The following is a 17,849-nucleotide window of genomic DNA, read 5'->3' as shown; positions in this document are numbered from 1 at the left end:
TATGTTTCTCAGGTGACATATCATTCATAATAATGACTCACAGGTCCTTCTCATTTTCTACATTTTTATTCCTTCTCCCAATTTATATGACCATACTATTTTTTTTTTCTTCTTCTAAATTCCATTGTACTACACATTTTAGTATTGAACTCCATCTCCAACTTCCTGCTCCATTCCCATACTTTACTGAGATCACTCTGTAGTGACTCACAATATTCTTCAATGTTCATTTTTTCAACAGTTTTGCATCATCCGCAACGAGTCTAATATAACTTTCAATTCCTTCATCCATATAATTGATATATGTAGCAAACATTATTGGGGCCAGAACTGTTCCTTGTGGAAAACCACTTATCACTTCATCCTAATTAGAGTGCTTGTCGTGAGACGATACTCATGTCTTTGTGTGTGCATGCTTTTGTTGTGGCGCCGGCCTCGGGTCGCGTCGGTTCGCGCGTCCTGCGTTGGGCTCAGCTCGGGTCGCGCAGCTGGCCACGCCCACAGCCAGGTCGCGTCGCCGGGTCAGAGTGTGATTGGCCCAGGTCAATTTTGCACACGACCCGTGCCGACTGATTGGCCGGGCTGCTTTACACACGGCTCTTGTGCATAGCGCTCATCCCATAACACAAGCAGTCACGCACTTCGTAGACACCGTCCATACTGTGAGCACGTCTTCGGCATTCGCCCTTATAGTAAGTACCACCTTACCCTCGCTAACGGGTATATATATATATATATATATATATATATATATATATATATATATATATATATATATATATATATATTATTGTAGTTAAATACTATTTGCCTCCGAAACAAGCATAAAATAAAAGAAGCACCAAGTGTTTTTGTCAACCTACACGCTCGTAGCCCCACTCGGCCCAAACATACCATATGTTTGTCTCTTATCACCACTCTCATTTTTCTTTCTTGCAAAAAGTCTTCCATCCATTTAAGCAGTTTGCCCTGTATTCCTCCTGTAGTTTCTAATTTCTTAAGCAGCTTCTTGTGTGGCACCTTGTCAAAAGCTTTTTCTGGTCTAGAAATGCACAATCAGCCCATCCATTTCTTTCTTGTATTATATCTATTAGCCTTGAATAGAAATATATTAAGTTTGTGATACATGATCGTCCTTGTCTGAATCCTAATTGCCTTGGATTTAGTACGTTGCTTTTTTCTAAATGCCTTACCTATCTACTTTTGATCATTCTTTCACAAATTTTTGCTATCGTGCTTGTTAGAGAGACTGGTCTATAGTTTGTAGAGTCGTCTTTGTTTCCCCCTTTATATATAGGTATTATATTTGCTCTTCTCCAATGTTTTGGAACTTTTCCTTCTTTCGATGAACTGTTTATTAGGCTATGCATTTTGTCTGCCAGTTCATTCCTGCATTTTTTCAAAATCCAGTTTGCTATTTCATCTGATACATGCGATTTTCTGGCATCAAGATTACTCAAGTGTTTCATTATTTCATTCCTTGTTACTTCTATTTCTTTCATAGGGGGGGGACTTTCTCCTCGAATTCGACATCTCTAGGTTTTGTGTTCTCCCTTGTAAACACTGATTTAAAATGTTTCTTTATAATTTCTGCCATTTCTATTTCCTTTGTCTATTCATCTACTTGTCGTAGTTTCTCTCAATCTTGCCTGTTTTTCACTTTGTTATTTAAAAATCTGCAAAATAGTTGTGGTTGGTCTTTACATTTTTCTATGACATCTTTTTCGTATTTTCTTTTTTCTTCTCTGCACACTTGTACATATTCATTTCTATAACTAGAATATATTTTCCATTTTTCAGGTCTTTTGTCTTTTTTCCATTTTGCCCAAGCTTGATCTATTTTGTCTTTTAACTCCCTACAATTTTTGTTGTACCAGCACTTTAGATATTATTTTTCATGTTTTTGTCTTGGGACATACTTTTCCACTCCTTCTTTATAAATTTTTGTCAAAATATTCCATTTCTCTTCCACTATTGTTTCCTCTTTGCATATTCTTTTTCAGTCTTCTTTTTGAAAGAATTCTCTTATTTTATAAAAAAAAAATCATACATCAATCTTCCTTCTCTATATTGTTCATTTCTTTTTGTGTATTTTTCCTCATTTAGTTCCATTTCAACCAATATGTGGTTACTTTTACTTATTGGTGTCTTATATTCAATCTTTTCCACTATTTCAGGTTCTGATATGATTATTAGGTCCAGTCTCGATGGTTCTTCTTCAGTTCTATACCTAGTGTTCTCTTGAATCCATTGCGTCATTGTATGGTCAATAATCATATCAAGTAGTACATTTCCCCATGAGTCTTCCCAGCAGACTTCTTTATAATTAAAGTCACCCATTATAACTATTCTTCCTCCAACTTCCGTTATCTTATTTAATGTTATCCTTGTGTCTTCTAACATACCTTTATGTTCTCATCATCATAATCATCTCCACTCTATTCTTTCCATATGTGACATTCATCACGTTTATATCCTTCTTAGTCAGGAACATAACTCCACCCCCTTGTTTTGCCTGTCTGTTTCTAATCTAATAATTATATGCACCATGTCCTACACTGTTGGGTGGTAGTGGACCTTTCAATTTTGTCTCTACAATTCCCATCATGTCCGGTTCTTTTTCCTTCAGATAACCATTTATTTTTTTTAATCCTATTATTAAGCCATCTATATTTGTGTAATACTCTCTTAACTTTCTGCTAGTTCCATTGTATTTTCTGTTTCCCTTTTGTTTTTCTCTGTTATGTGCCATTTCCTCACTTTCATATTCACTACTCTCCAATAGAATTCCTCTTTTTCTGACTCTGTTCTGTTCTCGTTTTTTTTTTCATTAGCTTCTTGTCTTTTTGTTTCTCATCCTCTCTTTCCTCTTTATTCATTTCTCTTTTTATCCATACCTTTTTATATTGTTCACTGTCTGCTAGTTTCCCTGTTTTTGCTAAGATATTCTCTGCTGTGGTTTGTGACCTGAATTTAACCTTAATTGGTCTGGTCTTATCTGTACTATATTTCCCGAAACTATACACTTCTTCAATTTGTTTCCCTATTTCTTCCCTATATTTTCCTGAACTAATTCTAATATATTATTTACTTTTCTTTCTTCTCCTTAATTCTTGTAGTCCTATTTAGATTATGCTTCTCTTCCATCCCTAATGTAATTATACATTTCTTTTTATCTGCTAAGTCTCTTACTATATTCTCATTCTGTCTCATCACTTTAATAACTGTGTCTTCAGTTTGTTCTTTCATCTACTGTGTCACTATATCTTTAAATACAATTTTGTTGTTTTCTTGGATTTTTTACAACCCTGTACTTCTTTTTCTATGGATTCATTATTCTCTTTATTATTCCTCTTTAATTCCTCATTCTCATCTTTTACTTCTTTCAACTGTCTTTTTAATACTTCTATTTCTTTAGTTAGTTTTTTGTTTACCTTCTCTAATTCTTCCAATTTTTCAACTCTCTGCGTGATCTGGGGGAGGGGGGGTTGGCTTCCCCCCCCCTCATTAAATCCATGGAAATTACTATCATTACCTTCCATTGTGCTGCTCTTACCTATGTGTGTGTGTGTGTGTGTGTGTGTGTGTGTGTGTGTGTGTGTGTGTGTGTGTGTGTGTGTGTGTGTGTGTGTGTGTGTGTGTGTGTGTGTGTGTGAGTGTGTGTGTGTGTGTGTGTGTGTGTGTGTGTGTGTGTGTGTGTGTGTGTGTGTGTGTGTGTGTGTGTGTGTGTGTGTGTGTGTGTGTGTGTGTGTGTGTGTGTGTGTGTGTGTGTGTGTGTGTGTGTGTGTGTGTGTGTGTGTGTGTGTGTGTGTGTGTGTGTGTGTGTGTGTGTGTGTGTGTGTGTGTGTGTGTGTGTGTGTGTGCGTGTGTGTGCGTGAGAGAGAGAGAGAGAGAGAGAGAGAGAGAGAGAGAGAGAGAGAGAGAGAGAGAGAGAGAAAAGAGAGAGAGAGAGAGAGAGAGAGAGAGAGAGAGAGAGAGAGAGAGAGAGAAAGAAAGAGAGAGAGAGAGAGAGAGAGAGAGAGAGAGAGAGAGAGAGAGAGAGAGAGGGAGAAAGTACTCGCCAGGGGCGTTCCGAGTTCTTTCCCTGCCAAGGGCCTATTAACATATAGATGTATATGAATTTGATATGAAACAAATATCCCAGGAATTTTTGGCTCCCTGCCCTTATACCTTTCATACAATTAAGAGACATAAACTTTATATTAATGAAAAACAATAGTGTACTTACTTGTTGACTTTATAGTACAATTCTAGGATCAGTGTGTTAACAACTCGAAGGAAGCCTTCTCTTATTTGTGAACTTAGGTACTGAGCTACCTCAAACCTAAATCAATAAATGGAATGAGTGTGTATAAAATTACAATAATGCAGTCTTCATCAAGATACACGTATGACTGAGACTATGAAATAACCGTAACTTAGAAAAAAAAAACGTAAATCAACTTACATGTGATGGTAGGTGGAACTTAAAACCTCCACGAAGAATTGGTTTTCCTCCCAGATGACGGAAAGTTTGTCACATGCATCCGTTATTCTATTGGTCATTGTTTTGATTTCCTCTTCTAATAATGCGCTGAAAGAGGCAAGTTCCACTGGTAAATAGAGTTTCTCGATGATAAGGTTTTCTTTATACCAAAGGTCACGCAGCCGGTCGTTAAGATCCGCAGGGAAAATAATTTTGTCCATCGGTGACAGGAAGTGCATAAGGGTGCCCAAATCTGATGTGACGTATCTAATTGCAGGGTCAAAGGTGCAAGAAATTCTAAGTGAATCTTGGTTTTCGAGAGAAAGGGAGGCTTGGAAATCATTTTTTATGTTGCCGAAGAGTTCATGGTTCAAAAAGACACCCAAGTTATTTGGGTCTACCAGACCAATCCTTAGACTTCGAGATTCATATGGCAAATTTTTCTCATTTCCGATGCCATACTCGAGGTATGCATGAGGTAAGTCTTCCCAGAACCCTGCACGAATTGACCATGTGCCATTCATTACCTGATCTTTCCCAATGAAATGCACGTATTTTCTATCTAATATTTCGCCTGTTCGAAGAAGTATCTCATAGGTAGACCCTCCCTGGAAACAAAGCGAAGCTGAGAGATCAAATTCACCATCTTTTTCCGTGCGAGAAAAGTTAAATTGTATTTCTGCTGGTACATCAAGACTTCCAACGTCAATGATTATAACCATGTCTATGGCTTTATTTTCTTGCGAACTGTCTGTTGCTATGGTTGCGCTGAACAGAGCATTAGTTTCAGGCAACTCAAGAACCACGTAGCTTACTCCATTTCCTGTCATGTCATCTACCGGAATCCAATTATATTCCAGTGAATAAAAATGTTTATCTTCAGAGTAATTCCTAAGATCCGCCTTTCCGTAAAATTCTCCAGAATTTTGTATAATTAAATGGTTATTCAAATCTAAATTCATATCTCTAATTTGGAAATATGTATGGAAATCTATTTCCCCTGCACCTAAAATCGTAAAATCGTCGATACCTATGTTAATTAACATCAGCGATGGTTTTCCTGGCGATTGTTTTTCTGGTATGTAATCACAAACGAGATAGAATTGTATATTCGTTGGATCCTGATGTAGAGAAATTCTTATAAATGGATGAAAATCCTTCACCATGATCTTTACCTCAGTATAAAAATCTTGCACAATGAGGTGAGTGTTCCAGTTATAGCTTATACAATAACCATAGTCGTGGTTATTGAGGTGGAGAATGATGCCGTTTTCAAAATGTGTGGGATCTATAGCCAAAGACAGTGTTAGTCCCAACTCAGTGCTTGGTACTTCCCCAGATATATGTATCTTGTTACCTCCAGTTAGAACTTTATTATAATAACATATTCCATATTTCTCATAGCTGTTTGAATATTCTATGATCAAGTTATCTTCCTTGTCATTAGACAAGGCTTTAAGTTCAAACCTTGTGATGAAGTAGTTCTGGGCAATATGAATGCCTTTGGTTTCACCCCATCCTATGTAGATTTTAAAAACCCTCATACTATATTCCTCCAAGATTATAGAAGCGTGGTCATTTTCGTCGTAGTTAATTTTCAGTTCCTTTGATTCTAAGAAATATGGGAGAATATCACTCCCCTTAAGCTTAATTGAGACTTTAAAGAAGCTGAGATCACTCATTTCTCCACTGAAGTCTAGTATTTGGACTCTGGTTTTTAGAACGTTGATATGCTCATTGAATTTTACGTGTATTTCTACTATTTTTGTGATGGAGTTTACAGGTTTACCTATGAGCTCTATTCCAAAACCAATATTGATAATTCGAGCTTCAATTGCAATCCACTCAGGACGGAAAATATAACGAAAGGATAAAAAGTCGTATCCTTTTACTGGCACATATAACGCTGCAGTTAAGTCACAATCAATCCAGGATTTGAAGTCTTTCACAAACTTAAAACCAACTTTGCCACCTGGAAGTAATAGCGTGGCTATTGCTGCACTGCGCTCACCGTCTTCGTATTCTAAATGTAGTACTGTGTAGTCATTTTCACCACTTACTTGAACATTTATCATATATGGCATTTGAGTGAGTTGGACTGCACCATGGAGACCAAACGAATATCCCATAGTGCTAATTTGGAAGCCGTATGCATAATCATACCATAGGGGCATTTGGAGTGGAGCATAGAAAGAAATCTCGATTAATCGCTCATCTGTAAACGGAGTTGTTAGATGTAGTAAACATCTAAGGTTGTCATCATATGTAAGAGTCATAAAAGCACTAAATCTCAAGTGGGAAGATTTTGTTGTTATTGCAATTTTACTGCCCTGGAAATCATAATAAGCCTCTTCAAGAGGTTGATGTTGCTCTTGGTCATTTTTAATCCATGCCTCTCCGAATTGGTCGCTTAGATAAATGTAGATTTGCCGTGAATTTTGGGGTGTACCCGCCCGGAGGCTTGCTGAGAAAGGCCATGATGGTGTGATTCCAAGATGGAAATAGGAATCATTGTAGTGCGGATTGGAACTAGCTAAATCTAACGTCACATTCCAATGGTGATCAAACGCACCCACTATTGTGGTTCGCAGAATTTCTTCTTCTTCATGTTCCGCTCCAAAAGAAACATTAAGTTCACCATCTTGCCAAGTATAGTTTCCACTGAAATAGACTATGTTTTCCCAGAGTTGTGCGTTTCCATGTAAGTGGCCGTTACTCCATTCGTCAGTAGTATATAACGTCACCTTAATATCAAAATAATCACGTGACAATGCGGGAGATTTTAATTTGATATAGAATTCAAAACTGGTATCTTTCCTGGATAAGTTAAAGAAGGCATTGTGGTTTTCCTTGTGAAGATTGAGGTCAAGGCTAATTGACAAACTGGAGAGCCATTTTAGGGAGAATTCTGAAGATGCGTTGCCAAAATATTCGGACTGTACTGACAAAGTATAATTCAACGTCCAGTCATAATGGTTAAATGGAATATTCAGCGCTAGTTTGTGTCCTTGGCCATATTCTGCCTCTGCTTGCACAAATATTATATCAGAATTGGTTAGATTAATTCTAACATATATGTCTCCTTTAGATAAATACGCACTCTTGACATCGAGAGACATCGAAGCAAGAATTTTTTCAATGTCCCATGTTATAACAAATGAATATACTTCTGAAGTGTCATGGGAGTTGAATGTAATTGATAGATTATTTTTGTTATTAGAGTACAATAGGAAGGCAGCTTCCACTGTGCCCGTCTCTGCCTTTAATGAAATTTCGGTGTTAGGATTTGAAATGGAATGGTTGTAGTTGAGTTTAAGCAGAGTAGCATCTTCTTTTGAGAGTTCTAGCTCCCACACGAAGGTATCTGTGAGAGTGGTAGGAGTGGCAGCGAAAGCATTAACGTTATAATGCATTTGTTGGAAAAATTTGAACTCACCCTCAACTTTCAATTCGTTGTTTGAATAAGAATAGTGACAATTGACGATGCAGTCTACGTCCGGAGTCCTTGAGTCATCAAACATATGTACCTTCAGCTGTAGGATGATTTTCACCTCTGGGTGATAAGTAAAAGCATTGATCATATGGATTGTACCTTTCATCTCAACAACTGGAAGGCCTTCAAATTTCAATATCAATAATGCCTTTACTTTTGATGGGCCTACTTCTTTCCACATAGCATGGAATTTATTATTGTTCAAAATGAGAAGAATATAGCTTTCAGGGAGGGAGGCTTTGAATGAAAAATTAAATGGTTGATGGCCTAGAGGAAAACGTACAGAGAATTGTATCATGGCTGGAAATGCGTAATTGTAACCAATGGATGATCCTATATAACTCTCATCCCACTCTAAGTTAAAGGACACAAAAGCCTGGAGCCCAAAGTTCTCTATACTACCATTGATACTTAGTTCAAAATTCTTGACAGGGAGAACGAAGTCTATCTCTATATTTACATACCCATTTGCTCTTTCAAACCATTTCATATGATCCATGGCGATTTTAAATGTTATCCCATTGATACTATTGTATTCTGATTCAACGAGAAACTCTAGATTTGCTAAATTTTCTTTATGTGTAAGGCTGAGGATAGCTTTTATAGTTTCAATATTGTTCTCGTTGAGACTCAGCTTAATAGACACAAAGTCATCTACACTTCGAAGGACACTCACTGATTCGTACACGTCTTCCTGCAACTGCAACCTCATGAGTGCAGTGACATCTTCGCTTTCTGTTGAAAGACTTGCAGAAAACTGGACGTTCGATAGCGGTTTCCATGGAGTTTTAAGTGTTGTATGTAGCCTCCAGTATTCAGTTTTGGCATCGAAGTTGATCAGTTCTTTACCATTTACCTGCATAAATAGATTTATCGACAGAAAGCTATCTTCGAAATCCATTTTACTTGCGATATTCATTTCCTCTAAATTAGGAAGTGGAGTTGCGACAGAGACCATTATTTCAAATGGGGGTCCATTGAAATTGTATTTCATTAATAGTTTCCACTCGTTGCCATTTTGCAGTACAATAGCCTCGATGTTATCAGGGGAAATGAAAAGCGTAATGGATAATTTTTGCAGGGACTGTAGGGGTGTTTCAAGCGTCCCCTGCAAATTGAATTTCCCGTCTTTTGTCTGAAGTGACCCGGTTAGTAAAATTTTCTTGTCCCACTCCACGTACGTAGTGCCGGTAACATCTAAGAACACTTCTTTGACCATTAATTCTCCATCAAGTCCAAACCGAAGAACTGGAAGCTCCCTAAAAGGTGTGCTGATCTCGCTTTCAATTTTAGTTCTGTCTCCGTTACGCATACCTCTCAGGATAAAAGCCAGTCGATCACCCCATGTGAATCCAAACGAAAGAAGATCTTCCATCGAATTCATTTGCCCCTTCATAAACGCTGCAATATCGTATTGAAAATTGGCAATTATTTCGTTATAAGGGTCGTCTGAAGATACATATCTCATTTTCAGGAGAGATTTTCTTTTCCTTATATCAACTTCTGTGTCAAGGGTGTATTTAATGTCGGCTATTTCTAATTCAGCCCGGGCTGCGTGCCCTTTCTGGTGGCTGTATTGAACAGTAAGGCGCATCGGCTCGGCCTTGTGGTTAGTCATATCTATTGTGAAAAGTTTTTCGTTTCGCGTACTCTGCCAATTACCCTTGGCGTGGAATAGCTCTCTCTCTTGCCACTTGACTCCAACTTCAAATTCGCGTGATTCTCTTTCTATATTTATAGAAAATATATGCTCATTTTCATATTCTACAAACACAGAAAATTGGGCTTTGTTTAGGTTAGAAGTCAATTGAATTGATTGCTGTTCCATCCATGTGACTATCCACTTCGTGTCATACAGATCAGATTTTCCAGAAAGACTAATCTCGCCTGATATCTTACCACTTGCATTGTCATAAAACGATGTTTTCCCCTCCAACAGTACTGTGACAATTTTCCTTTTGTACAACGTCTTTACTATGACACTGATGATTTCTTTGTTAATGCCAATATTCAAACTCAGATCAATGCCAGAGGGCTTGACGATAGAATATTTACCATCAAAAGACAAAGACATAAGCATTTGGAAAGGTGAAACTAAACCCAACGAGAACCTGCCATCACCGAAATCTTCTGCGTGAGTAAACTCCATTTTCATCATGTACTTGTGAGGTCCATTCATAACTTTAAACTCGAACCCTTTGCGGCCATCTAAGATTTCCCACATCAAATTACCCTGAAAGTTTGTAAACAAAGGCGATGTGAACTCAGACTTTAGTTCAAGTTTAGTGAAATCTTCCATGAAGTCGAATGCAATCTTAAAGACTGTGGACTCCACGTTGCAATTTGCCTCAATTTTGTACGATTTTTTAAAGTTATAACGGCCTTCGAAATTGAAATCAGATATATAAGGTATTGGACTATTCCCGGATATTTTAATGAATCCCCACTTGGATCCACTCTTAGTGTTCACATCAACCTCAAACTTATCCAATCCACATTGGTAAGAAACATAGGAATTGAAATTGTCAATGTGATAATCTACATTCACTTCGTGCGAAAGAGTAAAAGGGGAGACGAAAGATGCCTTGAAAATTGTTCTCCGCCATGGCCTTTTCATTCCTTGAGGTTGATAGTTGAGAGATGCCAAAAGTTGTAACTTTTTTTTCTCTCTCATATCCATCACTACGTCCACGTATATAGTTTGATCATTTTCGCCAACCTTCCAGTATGCATCTAGGTTCTCGTAGCCTTCGATATTGGTTTTGAACACGGCACTCATAGCGGTCCATGGATTTTCCTTTCCTGTCAAATGCAATGTTCCTTCCATAGTGTAACTTTCATGATGTCCTTTAACAGTGAGACTGCGATCTTGTGCATTATAGGCAAAACTAGAAGATGAATTATGAAATAGATTGTCCGGCGATGAAGACACAAATGTAAATTCTCCAACTCTAAAGGAGTTTTCAAATTCTGAAGATATCGAAAAAGGCATTGGATGTTCACTTCTTGAAAATTTAATGCTGAAAGGGTTGATTAGTTCCCTGGTGTGAAACTGGCTGCTGATATGATACTTTCCTTCATCCAAATATGTCAGGTCAATTCTGAGGTCAACCTTATGATCATCTTGCATCTCAACATACCCCATCTCTGCACCTAAAGATTTATCATGTTGTATTAGGAATAAGCCTGCTGCATATTTTTCTTCAAAATCATAGCAGAGGCGTAATCCTGGCATTGCGCCCATGAAAGATAACTTCACTGTAGTGTCTGCCATGGCCCATGAAGGGCTATTTCTATGAGTGAATGTAATCCCACATTGAATCCTTCCTGATTTCATCATGGCTGTGCCTTGGTACGTGTTAGAGTCAATCAATCTTTTCAATTCCACGACGAAGGTAGTATTATCATTAACATTTGTCTTCATCTCGCCTGATATAACAATATTGTTTTTGTTATATTTGTATTTACCTTTCAACAAGACCCAGTGGTTTTCAATCGCCAAGTTACCCTTGGAGGTTCCAGTACTACCCTCAAGCTTATATGATATGATTTTTGTATGATGTGAACCAAAATTATAATCTATTGTGAGTTTAAGTGTTTCAAATGCTACGCCAGAAGTCTCAATGTAAATATCAATATCCAGGTTACCTCTGGTGTCATTCCCACTTCCATTTACAATAGCTGTCATTTCAATGTCTCTTATCTGCATAGACCCTTTTCCTTCGAATAAATACTTGCTTCCACCAAAGTCGTATTCTGCAGTCACAGACATATTGTAATCATCTAGCAAATTTGCACTGAAAGTGAAAGTTGTAGACGACATAACGTAGTTTGCCGTTCCATAATTATTTTTTGAATCGAGATCGTATACGACAAGATTAAGTGAGGTCAGAGAGGTGCTATATTGTACTGTTGTTCCTAATTTGATGTAGTCAGGCATTTTTATTTCACTCTTGATTTCATAGTTACCTGTTTCAAAATGCACACTTGCTCTTGCGTCAATGAAAGTTTGATCATTTCTTCCAACATTGAATTCAAATGTCTTATCATCTGTTGTTATGTCATACGACATTTTGAAGTCATATTGTTTTTCTTGTATTCCTCCTTTTTCAATAACTACTTCAGATTTGGCTTCAAGTAGCTGGTAGTCTTGTTCTACTCGCCAGTGGAAAGAAAGTTCAAATGGTGTCGTCTTAAAATTGAAAGTAAGTGAGGGGTTTTCATTCAAATCTAAACTGAAAGTTAAATAAAACCAAGGGGTGTTAGTTTTGATTGATAGCAATTCATAGAATTCATATCGGATACTGTTTTCTATAATTTTTCTTATTCTGTTTGTACTTACAGTCAAATCACTTTCAAATCTTTGATCTTCTAGTGCATAATCTAATTTCATGGCCCCTTGGAACTGACTAATGATCCTGTTTTTCACTTTAATGATTACTGTTGATGACGAATGGTCAGATTTCTTTGTAACATACTTTGCAATGGCTGCAAAGGACTCTTTATCTCTACTAAGTAGTTCAAAGCTTCCCGCGATTTGCCTTGCTGGATTTCCTTTGATTTTTCCTACTATTTTATTCACATGACCAAAATCAGATTGCCCATTAAGATTTATCTGTATCACTTGTCTGAATAGCCATTTCACCTCAAGAGTAGCCTTAGTAGGAGCGGATCCCTCATTTGCCATAGAAACCTCTACTTGAAAGCTGTTACTCCTCCCTTTTGCTGCAGAAACTTGATAAGTCGTTCCAAATAATGTTAATTCTGTATCCAGGTTGAAGGGACCGAAATTTACTTTAATTGCAAAAGAAGGGTTATAAAATTTCGATACCAAAAGTTGAAAACTACTCTTGAAATTATCCCATAAGGCAAATTTGATGCTAGATTCCAATCCTTCCTCGTAGATTCCAAATGATTCCAATGTAAAAAGAGCTTTTACGTCAAAGGACATTTCGAGGAGGTTGGTATTTGCCTGCATGTTGAGACTAATTTTACCTTCATTCTTCATCCCATAAGTTTCAAGATGCGCGTCAGCCTCAAGGGCTATTGCAAGAACACCACCATCCATATAACCAAAAGTTCCATTCGCCATGAATCTTGCATCCTTCAATATTTCAAAGTCTGACGATATACTAAGAATTGTTGTAACATTATCATCTTCTAAACGACTCAAATCACAAAATAACTCTAAATCAAGTATTTTTTCTTTGTAAGTCGAGGATAGAGAGACATCAAGTTTTGGAAACAGTGAGGTGATGTTCAATGTTGCAGTCAACATAGGAAGCTGATTCTCCAGCCCTCGAAAAACAAAACTATGACCACCATTTTCCTGTTTGATATGTTGAAGGATGGCACCCATTCCATATTCAATGCCCTTTATCTCTATCTCACCAATGAGACCCTTTTCGTGGTTAGTTGAGAAAACCAGACTATTATGATCTAAGTGCATTTCAAGACTCCCGGTGTAATTAGAATAGCCCTCAACTCCCATTTCAAATTTTGCATCATTTGAAACAGGTAGTTCAAGCTCCGTTTTATAAGCCTGGAACTCACCACTACCTCCGAAAGTAAGCTGATGAGTAAAGAGACTACTGTAGGTTCCACACATCAGTCTTGCCATGATATACTGAGAGTATACAAGATCGTGGGCCCAACTTAGGGAAACATGGGGAAGGGCAGGTGCGTCAAGATCAATACTGAATTCGAGGCGATCTGGTGCTTCATTCATATCTAGATCGCCATGTAAGCGAAGAATTTGTTCCTTTCCTAAAATTGAGGAAACTTCTACCGAGACCTTGTCGTCTTCACGGTCAAAGGTAAAAGATTGTGTGAATTGTTCTTCCCACAAAGGAGTAAATGCAAATGTTCCCGCCAGGCTACTATAGTTACCATGGACTTCAATTTCTGCATTGTACGTGTTTGATGAGAGGGCTGGCAATGTAAATTCTGCACCTACTGACCAATTAGTTATGTCATTCACTTGGGTATTCGAGTCGATGTGTAAAAGTTCTTTGTTTTGCCACAGTAAAGTCAAAGTGTTCACAATGTTATCCTCTTCCGTCACGAAGTCATGCGTCAGCTGATAAGTGTGATGCTCTTCATTATGCTCTCTGAAGGATAGGTTGACGTGTGCCTTTGACAAGAAAATATTCCAAATACTTTCAAGCCCAGGATTGTTTTTTAGATCTATGTTAATTTCGTTTCTAAACTCATAGTCTGGCGAATGGAGGTCGAGATTCCATATGAACTTTTCTGGATCTGAACTGCTAAAATTTGCTTTGAGATTTACGGAATCTAAAATATCCCAGAGGGTGTTTAACTCTGATTCAAGAGTAAAGGTAGACCCCGTATAGAGGCTCTTCACGTCAAAAGTAATTGGTTTAATAGATGGAAGTTCTAAATTGAACTTGGCAGAAACTTCATCTCCAGACCATGAAGATTGTTGATTTCCAAATAAATGTAATTTCACTTCTTCACCTGCATCAAATACCCAAAGTATATCAAAGGAAGAACTAGACGCTTTGTACTGTCCTCCTATTTTGAGTGGATTTTGATATATAGGTGAAGATAAATCCAGCTGGAATTTCAGCAAATTTTCCAAATAGCCTCCGTAGCCATTGTACCCATAGAGCTCAAATGCCCACGGTAAGGTATAGTCGGGAGTTATTTTTAGGCTCGCTCTGGTCCTGAACGTTTCGTCATCACACTTGTAATGCAACCTTAGTCTTGAATCGGAATTCCCGCCATCTTCATAGCTGAAGGTCAACTCTAGGTCGCTGAAGTCTGTAAATCTGATGTCCCCTCGAAGCTGTCAATGCAAAACATTGATCAATTAGATGCAATATAGCTTTTGGTTATCGGCAAAAAAAAAAAAAAAGGAAAAAGAAAGAAATAGATGAAACACACAAAAAATAAAGTAAGAATAAACAAATGAAAAAAGGAAAATATATAAAAAGATAAACACGGAAAAAATAAAGACATAAAAAGAAGATAATTTGTTCTTACTTTATAATCATCAACACCCACTTCCATGACGCTCGGTTGGGAAGAATGGCCGTGAGTCTCAAAAGCGAAATGAGACGATCTGAAAACCTCAAAAGGTGTCTGAACCTCAAGGCTAATCCCGAAGCTGTCGTAGGAAAACCAGCCGTCGTGATTCAGAATTTTAAGAACCGTTGTAATTTCCTGATCTTCATACAACCCAAGCAGCTATAAAAGAAAGGATAGTAATGTCAGAGAAAAATATTGACAATATCAGAGATAAGTTATGATGAAATTATGAAAAAAATACCCAAACAATGACAGAAAAAATCCAATCATTCATTTATAGATTTTTTCGACACTACATTTCTTTTCTTGCATTAAAAAGCTCTAGACTCTTTTCCACTTGATACTTCTTTATATATATGTTACCTAGAATCTTAAGAAAAGGAGATTCAAAATATTTTTACACTCAATCGCCATCCTGGAAATGCCACTTGACCACACATCACGCATCGAAGGAAACTGAATCACCCAATAAGTCCCTCGTGTTTGTATCTGTGCCCCCACACCAACTTCAAAATAAACAAAGACATCCTCCACGCGTATCCTTTCCTCTCCAGAGACCAGCTAAGCCGAACACTACACTTTTACTAATACCATGTCACCCAGTATGGTCTGTTTCATGGTTGTATAGTATTGTCGCCGACTAAACCAGTTTCCCCCCACTGGTTTCCTGCTAGTGAGGGGTGTGTGCTGAATACCCAGATATAACAAAAACAAGACCATTCTTAATATTGTAAATTATACATATAAATCTACTCTAATAAAGTAGTAGCCTCTATCTGATCTCTGTCTGTCTGTTTGTTTGTTTGTTCACGAAATCCTCCAAGGGTTTTGGAGATAGACCCCCGTAACTATGTATATTCTGATACCCTATGACTCAAGATACTTGGATAACTATATTTCATTAAAAAAAATTGGTTATGGTTAAGGGTTAAAGTTAGGTGCGCTATGGATAAGGTAAGAGATTATTCACGAACTCCTCCTAGGTTTTTGCAGATAGACCCCTTTATTCTGAAACCTTATAACCCAAGGTACTTGGATAACTATTTTTCATTTGTATCTACTATAATAAAGTAGTAGCCTCTGTCTGCCTGTCTGTTTGTTTGTTCAGGAACTCCCCCCAAAATCTTATATATTCACCATAACCCAGGCTATTTGCATAAGTGTATTTTATTTCCAAAGGGTTTCTCCCTCCTCAAATTTATTTTTTCTTACTTTCTTAACATTTTATTTTGTTACCTTTTCCATTGAGTTATATTGATACGCTTAACTTTTCTCCACAAATTCTATCAAAATTAAAATGATCATCATTTGCCCGCAGGAACGCGCGGGTAATTTGGCTAGTTGCTAAATAAAGAAATAGTGTAAAAAAGCTGAAGAATTAAAGCAAGGCCCGTTAGAGTATAGTTTGATTCATGATTGGAGGACGAGAATTAAACTACAAGGGTTCACTTAATGACTATCAGAGTTATGTAATAGTACATAGAGATTTAAAAAAGGCAAAAAAAAACGAAAACGACAATACGAAATGAATATCGCTGATAAATCCAAAGACAATCCCAAAGAATTCTATAGTTACATTAGAAATAAAAAGGTTATTAGGAATCACATTGGCCCAATATCATCTGCTGACTATCAACTTGAATATTCAAATGAAGGAATGTGTGATATTTCAAACAACTATTTTAGCTCAGTATTCGTAAACGAAACGCCTCAAAGCGAACTCCAAACTGAAACCTGTGAAAAGTTTAGGATAAACGTATTACGGTAAATATCAAAAGAAATAAAATAAAAGATGTATAAACTAAAAAAAATAATAATAATAAAAAAAAACAGAGCCTGACTGTCGGCATCCAAGAATCTTAAAGGAAATGAAAAATGAGATTGTTGTTCCAATATAAAAAAAAAAAAGATAAATAAATAAATAAATAAATAAATAATCAAGAAAATCCATCATATCCGGAGATGTCCCAAGAGAATGGAAGCTAGCTAACGTTACTCCAATATTCAAAAAATGTGACAAAAAGAAACCTGATAACTACAGGCCTATAAGCTTGACTTCAATCGTAGGAAAAATGATGGGAACTATCATCAGAGATGCTATCAAACATCATATAGAAAATAACTCTTTGATAAATGATAGCCAGCATGGATTCAGACAGAAACGTTCCTGCGTGACTAACTTACTCGAATTCTACAACAGTCATCTCAAATTATGACAAAAGAAACAATATAGATATAATATATATCTAGACTTTGCAAAAGGTTTTGATACTGTCCCCTACGAAAGACTACTTACTAAATTAGCTTCATTAAGTTGGACTACAAATTTGTTGAACGATCGAAAACAGAGAGTTGTTCTAAACGGAAAAACTTCTAGATTAAAAAAAAAATCACGAGTGGAGTTCCTCAGGGTTCCGTTCTTGGGCCACTTCTATTCATAGTTTATATGACAATGACCACGGACTAAAATCTATTATCTCCAAACTTGCTGGCGATACAAAACTGTGTGGAATGGCAAATTATCACTTAGATAAATTAAATATTCAAGAAGATTTAGATAAATTACAGCAATGATCTGAAGAGTGGCTAATGAAATTTAACACAAGAGAATGTAAGGTTATGTACATAGGTGAAAATAACAGTAAGTACGATTACAAGTTATTTGGAAATTCGTTGACAAAAGTAGATAGTGAAAAGGATCTCAAATCATTTAAGCAGTGTATTTCAGCCTCTGAGAAAGCAAACAAGATTCTAGGACTGATTACGTGATCTTTTGACTTCAAAATTTTATCTCTCATTAACAAGCTACATAAATTGTTAGTTCGTCCACATTTGGAATAT

At 37.0% G+C, this 17,849-nt stretch overlaps 1 protein-coding gene across 1 annotated transcript in view; it reads right to left on the bottom strand.

Moving 5' to 3' along the window:
- The window catches only part of LOC143041518 (uncharacterized), a 168,567-nt gene that overhangs the window by 26,568 nt on the left and 124,150 nt on the right, over window positions 1–17,849 (bottom strand). Inside the window, exons 27-29 of the mRNA XM_076213484.1 lie at window positions 14,964–15,167; window positions 4,448–14,766; window positions 4,229–4,324 (exon numbers count right to left, since the gene is read on the bottom strand). Of these exons, the coding sequence (XP_076069599.1) occupies window positions 4,229–4,324; window positions 4,448–14,766; window positions 14,964–15,167 (10,619 nt within the window). The remainder of the gene's footprint in view (window positions 1–4,228; window positions 4,325–4,447; window positions 14,767–14,963; window positions 15,168–17,849) is intronic.

Source organism: Oratosquilla oratoria, chromosome 31 (genome assembly GCF_046742065.1).
Source record: "Oratosquilla oratoria isolate Oo_2021 chromosome 31, ASM4674206v1, whole genome shotgun sequence".
NCBI lineage: Eukaryota > Metazoa > Arthropoda > Malacostraca > Stomatopoda > Squillidae > Oratosquilla > Oratosquilla oratoria.
Note: the sequence above shows the minus strand (reverse complement) of the source record. Positions and strands in the feature narration are given on the sequence as shown.